This window comes from Anoplopoma fimbria, chromosome 16 (genome assembly GCF_027596085.1).
Source record: "Anoplopoma fimbria isolate UVic2021 breed Golden Eagle Sablefish chromosome 16, Afim_UVic_2022, whole genome shotgun sequence".
In the NCBI taxonomy this organism is placed as follows: domain Eukaryota; kingdom Metazoa; phylum Chordata; class Actinopteri; order Perciformes; family Anoplopomatidae; genus Anoplopoma; species Anoplopoma fimbria.
Genome location: NC_072464.1, coordinates 22,573,587 through 22,583,403, shown reverse-complemented (window position 1 = coordinate 22,583,403; position 9,817 = coordinate 22,573,587). Strand labels below are relative to the sequence as shown.

The 9,817-nt window shown below is 38.6% G+C and overlaps 1 protein-coding gene across 1 annotated transcript in view; it reads right to left on the bottom strand.

Annotated features, from left to right (window-relative positions):
- Window positions 1-2,163: 2,163 nt before the first annotated feature.
- Window positions 2,164-9,817, bottom strand: part of ndufa10 (NADH:ubiquinone oxidoreductase subunit A10) — an 8,228-nt gene continuing 574 nt past the window's right edge. Inside the window, exons 2-10 of the mRNA XM_054615439.1 lie at window positions 7,267-7,435; window positions 6,259-6,474; window positions 6,007-6,093; window positions 5,654-5,775; window positions 5,103-5,182; window positions 4,910-4,964; window positions 4,733-4,818; window positions 4,331-4,439; window positions 2,164-2,330 (exon numbers count right to left, since the gene is read on the bottom strand). Of these exons, the coding sequence (XP_054471414.1) occupies window positions 2,262-2,330; window positions 4,331-4,439; window positions 4,733-4,818; window positions 4,910-4,964; window positions 5,103-5,182; window positions 5,654-5,775; window positions 6,007-6,093; window positions 6,259-6,474; window positions 7,267-7,435 (993 nt within the window). The 3' untranslated portion in view covers window positions 2,164-2,261. The remainder of the gene's footprint in view (window positions 2,331-4,330; window positions 4,440-4,732; window positions 4,819-4,909; window positions 4,965-5,102; window positions 5,183-5,653; window positions 5,776-6,006; window positions 6,094-6,258; window positions 6,475-7,266; window positions 7,436-9,817) is intronic.

Below are 9,817 nucleotides of genomic sequence, written 5' to 3'. Positions count from 1 at the left end.
GTCCACAGCTGATTTCTTTCTTTCTTACACTTTGAGCGACCCTATTATGCTTTTCCACTTTTCCCCTCTTCTTTAGTGTGTTATATATATTTTTGTACATAAAAGGAGTTACCCTCCCCCTCAAAAGCTCCTGAGCTGCCTGAAACGGCTCCATTGAATTCTCTCCTTCACTTCTGTAACTTTATGAGGTCACAATGTTACTTTATGAGGTCATAATGTTACAGAAGTGATGTAAAACTCCTTCCGGCTAGTTTGGCCCTCAAACAACAAAAGAGAGAGACGGAGCTGAAGCTCCGGAGGAAGAGTTTTTTTTTTATGTGAAACATTGATCAATCACAACAGAGCGGGCTAGCTGACCAATCAGAGCAGACTTTGCTTTCTGGAGAGAGAGGATGAGAAACAAAATGTTGTAACTGTAACTGGAGATAAAAATATGCACTCGGAAAATAGCATCTTTCATAGCATCATTCCTCTTCCTTTAGCCGACTTTTCCTTCCCCATCACTCCTCCCTCGGTTCCTTGGGGCTTGTCATAAGGGATGTAACTGTCTCCCAGACATGAGATATAGCAACTCTTCAGACGGAAAAATTCTCCATCGCTCTGAGCAACACACAAAGCACTTTTTGCCCAGGAACTTTTCCGACAGAGATCCTCGGGCTCCTTTGGGGCACTTTGGGGTCGGGAGTGTTGGAACGAGAATAACATCATTTCTGTGGAAGGCAGAACTTTGGTCAACCTCTGAGGTCTGCAGAGCCAACCGAACCAGCTCGCTGCTAACTAAATAACATTTATTATTATAATCATCTCTTGGAATGATGAATGCACTTGCAAATGACAAGAAAGTACAACATGTTAACCATAATTTGGTGTTTCATTTTTTCCTCTCAACTTGATATTTAAATAAACTTTCTTTCTATTTTTACAAAATAAACCATAACACCACAAAGTGCTTTGACGGACAAAAGCAAGACAATAAAACAACAGTGGAAGACAAACTAAGGTCAGACTGAAACCCTGATAAAACAATAGAATAGATGAAACAATAAAAACAATGGATAGGATAAAAATAAACTAAGAGAAGAAAAAAAAAATTGAATAAATAAAATAAAATTAAATAAATAAAATTAAATAAATACAATTCAAAAAAAAATAGATAAATAGATGTGACCTATGACCTTGGTTTTGGGGTTACAGTCAAAAACATAGCTTCCTCACAGATCTTGTCCTGCATCAAAGCTAACTGGCCATCTTGGAATTACCAGAATCAACGGCTTGGAGTCCCAAATGGACCGAGAGAAGACCATCCCTGCTTTTATTACTAGTATGGGTGGACTAACTGTAATGGCCTCTTAACTGGTCCTCCCAAAGGAACCATGAAGCCGCTGCAGCAGCTCCAGTTTTATCCACCACTAAGAGAACAGAGCACATTACTCCAGATCTGAAATATTTACACTATATTCCAGTTAGTTACATAATGTATTTTTTAAAGTGCTGCCACTAATCAATAAATCACTGAATGCACCTTTTGACATTCTTAAATATAAACCGAGCAGAGGCTCTTTGTGTCTCCATCTCTCTGAGGTTATTGATTTGCAGTATCTTGGACGCGTGTCAACCGGTTCACTATCCACCGGTGAGCATTTTAATATCGCAAAGATCAGAGTCGGCGCTACACAGGACTGTTTGTGGGGAAGAGGGAGCTGAGATCTGGCAGCGAGGAGGCAGGTTATTAGAGATCCCCCCCCACCACCCTCCCCCACACCTCTGGTGTACTCTGCTGCACGCTGCTGAGCCCGGTTCATCCCTGTATCTGTGTCGGTCAATCAATTCTTGATTAGAACAAGAGCGTCCCTCCTGCAAACAGCCACTAATAGGCCGTGCTCCACCCGGCCTGAAGGATATTTACAGCAGGGCGCAGCAAGAATAAGGTTATAGGAGAATCATTAAGGAGCCCAAACCAGCTTGATAACGGGCCCTTTGCTCCCCGCTGAGGTCTGGAAGGTGTCTCAATCAACCAGCTGGTACTGACTCACACTCACCAACATGTTGTTTTTTAATCATAGAAGACTGACCCATCCTTGTGTCATGATCCAATGTAAGAATCTAGAACTGAAGTTATCTCAGCATGCAGAATCGAAACAAACAAAAAAACATTTTTTTGTGTAGATTCAAAATTTATTCTTTCAATACAGACATATTATTTAGGATGTACAACAGGAGAGAACCGGATCGATAAGAGTTCACTCAGCCAGCGACGGGGTTCACTTCAGCCAGATGTGTTTGTCTCCAACATCTGTGTTATAACCAGGCGCATACTTCTTCCCTGGGAGCTACAAGGACAAAAAAAAACAAATCCACCATTAAACTAAAAAAGGAACAAGACCTGAGGTCAGTTTGGGCTTGTCAAAAATGTTAAAACCTTTTTTTTTCATGATGCTGGAGTACAATTTAGTACTTCAAATATTCATATTGAAATAGCTGAAAACATCTAATCAAGACTGGGTCGCCTGCAGAGTTAAATTAAATACTTTTGACACTGAATATAGAGACATATAATCCATGAGTGATGCAGGAAGGTTGTTTATTTGATCAGCAGAACATTTTCAGACTCAATCTTGATTGAAGAAACGCAAATAAACGACTGAAATGGAACTCCTTCATGTTTTTTTTGACAGTAATTCAATATTTTTTAATAAATTCAATGCAGGTTGTAATACGCCGGTGTGGCAAAACCCCCTTCCGCAACTTTACTTTGTCATCTCCAGCGTCTCGAGGGGAGATTACTCCACCGCGCGTGTCACAGTTCTCATTCTTTCCACTGAGATCGGGCTCAGAACTAAATGTCAGGTCACAGCCTCCTGTAGCATTACGCCGCACCGTTTCTTCACAGCGAGGGGGAGACAAAAAAAATAAAAAAGTCTCCAGTCAATAAACAGAAAAGGTCAGACCCAAATGTTTCCCCTGTAAGACTGATGATACCCAAAAAAAAAAAGCCTGGTAGAATATTCCATATCTGGCATTTGCCTTTCTTGAAAACTACGTCGTCGTTCAATATTTCAGCGAGAGGGAAATTAGTTCTGTGGCGGCGCCGGAACGTCACACGACAAAAAGGGTAGAGAAATAAAAAAAGGATTCAATATGAAGAGAACGGGGGCCTCAATATGATGTTTGTTTTAATAAAGTAAAACTTCTCCTCAGACGATGACAAAACATAAAACCAAAGGGCAACTCACGCAGCTGATTATACGTTAGTGACCGACGTCATCAGGGACGTTTCAGGCTGAACTGAGGGATCGGTGTGAGGGCAGAACCACCTCTGATGTCATTTATCAGTATAAGTTATAAATTATTATCATTTATTAATCTTTGTTTAGTGGGAACTCAAGAAAGTCTAATGTATCGGCCAATAAAAGATTATCAAAGTTGCATTTAACATCTTTATTTCTGTTTACTTTATGAAATATTATGATCTTTGCTTTCAATGAATGATGGCATTAAGATAATAGAGATGAAATGGTTAATGTGCCCAAATTTTGTTTAGCAGTTGTGCTCTTGTGTTATAAACCCAGCGATGTTGGGGGCTGTGGTTCATGGGAGGGGGCATCATGGCTTCCAATCAGAAGATCAACAGTTCGATGTGTCCTGAGGCAAAACATTTAACCCCAAATTGCTCCCGAGGGCTGTGCCATCGGCGCACGAGGGGGTGTGATTTGTTTTTATTAAGCTTAATTTGTGCTCACGCGAGCCTCCACAGGCGTTTATACTCTCTGCTCTGATTTATTCTACGAAACGCCAGAGGGCGTACAAAGAAAATGAAATATGGGGAATCAAAAGACACAGAGATATGCCCATATATCACCCATAGACTGTAGGTGTGACCGGCAAAACGCCATAAACCAACATCAACAATGATGATTAGGGATTGTAATTATCTGTAAACTTATATCTCATATTCATGGACTATTTTATTGCCTTTATACAAGCTCTGTAAAGAAAGAAGTCAAGTATTAAATGCATTATAACAAAACAAAGGTTGAATATCCTGAAAACTATTTGATTTGGCTGCAAAATATTTACTCAAATTAAGATTTTTAAGACCTCCTGTTTCTAAAGCATCAAAAAATGAATTGTCTTTCTTTGTAAAATCCCTAGAAATGTAAATGGTGCTTTTATCAATGAACTATTTGTGACAGTCACATGATCCCACACACACCTAGTAAAGAAAAGTTGGAGGTACATGACCACGCAAATGATGATTCCTACTACCTGATGTTTCTATAAATACATATAAAGATCAGGAAGCTAAAATGATGCTCTTGTCTCCACGTACCGATTTAAAGGCGTAGTATTTCTCGTCGTAGTCGTGGGCCCCGATGACGATCTCAGGCAGAAACCTCGGTATGTGTGTCAGAGTCGCCACCTTCTGTTTGTCTTCCACGCTGTAGAAAAACACAGGAGGAAAAAGAAATAAAAACCAGCTATAACGCCGGCTCATAGCAAAGTGTGCCTGCTGATCTGCGGGCGGTGGACAGCATATAAAATGCAATCAGGGAGAATCTGCATTTAAAGTTGTCTGCGTGATTCGTTTCGGGCACTTTGCATATTTATCCATAATGAGTGTGACAAACAAGAGGCTGAGGTTGTGAATCTGACTCAACCCGTTTGGGCTTCCTCCTCGCTGTAATTTGCATTTAAATGTGGAAGCGTCTGAACATCGATCAGGAAAACTCACAGCATCCTCATGTGGTGGTAGCTGACGTCGTCCTGCTCCAGCCACGGCCCCTTCTCAAACTTCAGATAGTCGATGTCCTCTGCCACCTGTGGACGGCGCGCCAAAAATAAACCCTCTGCAGGAACAGGAAGTACATTTTAAAAAGGGATTGAAATGACACTCCTAATATAGTCTTACCCTCTCCACATCTTGGGCTTGGGTTGTATCATAAGCGAGCACTTCTGATGTTTTGCTAAAAAGAGAAACAAAAAGAAAACCTCGGTAAGAAAAGGGACCACAAACTAGCTACATCAAATCAAATAAGAATCAAGTATGATTGATGTGTAATATCAGAGTGTGACAGATATCTTTACACATTTGTTTTGCTCACCCGATTGCGGGGATGAAGGACTTCTTGTAGCGGTCCTCGATAGTCTTCAGATACGTCAGGGGGACGTTCTGAAGATGGGACTGAGAATAAAGAGATATATTTTTAATAAATGATTAACAAGAAGCTTAAAAAGCCTGATAAAAATCCCACTTTTTACTGTACAGTACCAGTCAAAAGTTTGGACACACCTTTATTTTTTTTTTCTACATTGTAGATTAATATTGAAGACATCCAAACTATGAAGGAACACATATGGAATTATGTGGTAAACAAACAAATGCTCAACAAACCAGAATATGTTTTATATTTTACATTCTTCAAAGTAGTTGAATGAGAAGGTGTGTCCAAACTTTGACTGGTACTGTATATATATTTTTTAACATTTTATTTGGAATCTGCACATCAACAGGTGTGTTTTTGTTCAGTAGTTCCAGCTGGAAACTGAACATCATGTCCTCTCTTGTAGGTTCAGACTGAGATCTTCTGACAGTATTACAGTGTGTTCTATAGACGACATCATCCAGTGGTTTTCAGCGACGGTGTCTCTCTACCTTGCCGCTCTGTTTCAGCTTCTTCTGCACCTCCTCAGCTGGCTGGTCCACGTAGATGGCGAGGTGTGGAGGCAGGAACTCACAGATGCTGATGCCTTTGATCTCGTAGTAGTGCGTCACGCCTGCAGGCCAAAGGGACATTTCTCTTTGAGACGTTTGACCGTGAGGTTAACATCATAACCAAACATTACGTTTCTTTTTATGATTTTATCGAACTGAAATCAGATGAGGTGACAACAGAAGCAAATTGGGAAATTCCTGTCAATACTTTTTTATATTTGAGGCTACTGAGCTATGAAAACAATCAGGACCATTTGCCTGCAGCTTCGTGGTTAGAGACGCTGAACACTCACACTCCTTCCTGATGTAGCCCTCTTTGAACATGGCCTCCAGGAACACAAAGTCACTGAAAGGAGAACGCTCCAGGATCACTCCTTGACCTTAAAAAACACAGAAGATCAGGAGGTAGATGAATGATTCTGTTCATCAAAGAAAAATCAATCTTCTGATATCACAAGAGCTGCAATCTTGGATTATAAAATATGTACAAATCAGCTGTTTTGCCGCGTAAAAATGACCCAGCTGGACACTGAGGTGCATCCTACCGGTAGTGAGCAGGTGCTCGATGGCGTCGGCGTACTGGAGCACCCTCATGGTGTACATCCACAGCTGCAGTCTGTAGCTGTTTCCGTCGGCGGCTTTGGGCTCGGCGTAGAACTTCTCCAGGCTGCACATCCCGTTGAAGTCAACAGGAAGCGGCTCCTTCTCCCCGGTCATCTTGTCCAGGTAGTAAGTGTCCGGCTCCGGCATGTAGAGCATCCCTGTGGATACAGAATGACAAGTTAGTGTTTTTGACACAAATGCCGCCCCACGTAGTCTCCACATAGATGTGTTTACATGTGATACAATAATCCAATCATACAACTCCTACTAAGAGTATTCTATACGTCTATGTCAATACATCTTAGCCCCATCATTACAGTAATTGAATATTTTAGCCTGTAAACACCTTCATCCATATACTGTATGACTACTGACCTGTGGGAAACTCTGGTTTAGTCTATGCTGGTGCAAATGACGTCTTAAGAAAAAGTTACTCCTAATTTTTTGTGCGTTTTCCTGCAACATGTGTCAATTTCCACTTGTCACACGCGCACTGTCTTTTCAAAATAAGCTTCTGTCTTCACAGGAAACAGCTTAGTTAGGTTTAAGCAACATAACTATTTAGGTAGGTTTAGGAAAAGACAAATAAATCAACGTTGACTTCTCGTTTCACACGGGAGGATCTAAAAGTGGTCTCCTGTATAAAAATAAATCCTTGTTTGTTTGACCCATCTACCTTAGCTAATTGTTTAGCTGAGAATGTATTTAAATGATTTTGGAAGTTTTGGTATTGCTGCTCAAGAAAGACTGTTTACAAACAAGAATAACAAACCAATGTTGATTCTTTCTTAATTAATTGTCTTTTTATCTCACAAAGTAATCAAAATAACGTGTAAGAAAATCGATAAGGAACCAAACCGATAAAAAATGATACCCATCCCTATCTACGGACGCTGTATATGAGCACACTGACAGACTCCAGTGGAGGACCCCTCCAGTGAGATAGTTACCCAGCTTGTCAGCCAGCTTCTGGGCCAGTGCTCCTTTCCCCGAGGACAGGTTTCCATCCAGAGTGATGATTCTGCTGTTCTGCTTCAACCGCGGCGTCGTCCTCTCGCCCAGAGCGTAGGACCACCAGCCGTACCGGAGGCTCCTCACCGCGCTGGTGTGAACGCCTGCCTGGAGGACAAACAAGGAAGGGAAAAAAAAAAACAGCACCTTTAAGTGATAACATAGGATTAACAGAGCAGAGACAGATTAATCCACACAGGTGGCCCCAAGTCCGAAAAACCAACCAACCGAGTATTTTTACACATTCACACTTCGCTGCCTCAGGTTCGCTGCCAGTCTGTGAAAATGGCGACTGAAATATATTCACTATGTAAACATAATTTCAGCTGATTTAAACAGGTATTAAAACTAATTTGACAGAAGGCCAAGGGCATCAAAGTAATGTAAAATACACAAAAACAACCACAGGGCCTTTGCCATTTCTATTTTTTTTAATGGTACATATTACCAAAAAAAATGTGGAATTAATGGAAATTACAAAGTAAGTGCCATAATAATAATAATAATAATAATAATAATAATAATAATAATAATAATAATAAACTGAGGCCCGACACATTTGCCTGCTGTGCTCGGTTGGACAACACTATGAAATACACAGTTTAAAGGTTGTCATTGTTAAAATATTCTCCCTATGAAAACTGATTTTTAGTGACAACAAATAATACGCAATACAAAATGTGATTATGAATTAATATACAAGCAGTGGTGAGTCGCTGGTTTCTCTACTCCAAACTAACAGCAACAGCCCTAAATAATGAATCCTGCCTTCATGAAAGTTTCAATGGTCCATTTTTCATCGTAAACTGTATTAGAGAGGCGTTGATTCAACTTTATGGTCATTCTGGAGGCTGTAGTTTGTGACGCTGTTGCGTTATATTGAGCAGTAATGAAAACGCCTCAGGGCTGCTGTCTCAGTCCACTATTTTACAGTCTGTTTACACATGACTGCGTTGCCAAAATATGAAAACAATAGCGTCATAAAATGTGCAGAGGACACAGCGGTGATGGGACTGCGATGAGATGGCCGATAGAAGGGGAAGTGGAGGATCCAACCATATGGTGCCCCGATAACAACCTCTCTGAAAGGTCATTAAGACAAAATAAATAACTGTTAACTTCAGGAAGATCAGAGGAAATGATATTCCCATTTCCATTTATGGATCATCTGTTGAAAGGGTGGACAGTTTTAGATTTCTTGGCAACCTCAGATGGTCTATCAACTCCAACTGCGTCCTCAGAAAGACACACCAGAGACTGTGTACTTGGAGAAGTTTCTCTAAGTTCCCGCACGAGTATCAAAATTCTCGTGAACGTTTACCGCAGCACCATCAAGAGTGTCTGGACAGGCTGTGTTTTAATGCCTTTTGACAACCCGACAGCTCAGAACTGCAGAGTTCGACTATTCAACACTTTTTCTCTATATTTAAATATGTTTTAATGATTGTTCTAATGCTTCTTAATGATTGTTCTAATGTTTCTTAATGATTGTTCTAATGCTTCTTAATGATTGTTCTAATGTTTCTTAATGGTTGTTCTAATGTTTCTTAATGATTGTTCTAATGTTTTTGTAAATGCACTTTGTAAACCTTGTTTTTTTAAAAGGTGCTACATAAATAAAGTTATTATTATTAATAGTAATTATATTTTCAGACATGTTTGGTTCACAAGAAAAACCAAGTATTTTAAATAAGTAAGAAAAATAAATCCACAATAACTAAAAAAAATAAAAACAATAAATAAATAAAATCTTATAAATACAGACAGAATAATTATAGTTATAATAAACTTTTGTAAACAATTTATCTTATTTTTTTAAATCTAATAATATACTTTTATCCTCTAGTTATATATTCTAATTATATTTTCAGACATGTTTGGTTCACAAAAACCCCCAAATAATAATAATAAATAAAGGATTATCTTATTTTATCTTATTCTTTCTGTATTCATACAAATTTTATTTTAAATGACTGTTTTACTATTTATTCAACACTTCTTCTCTATATTTAAATCTGTTTTAATGATTGTTCTAATGCTTCTTAATGATTGTTCTAATGTTTTTGTAAATGCACTTTGTAAACCTTGTTTTTTTATATTATACTTTTATCCTCTAGTTATATATTGTAATTATATTTTCAGACATGTTTGGTTCACAAAAAAAACCAAGTATTTTAAATAAGTAAGAAAGTAAGAAAAAGAAATCCACAATAACTAAAAAAAATAAAATAAATAAATAAATAAAATCTTATAAATACAGACAGAATAATTAAAGTTATAATAAACTTTTGTTCTAATGTTTTTGTAAATGCACTTTGTAAACCTTGTTTTTTTAAAAGGTGCTACATAAATAAAGTCATTATGATTAATATTATTATTATTATTTAATAATCTGTGCATAACTATGCACATTTCTGCTTTTTTGCACTCCTGGTATGCAGCTTTAAATGACTGTAATGTAATGTACTATTTATTCAACACTTTTTCTAT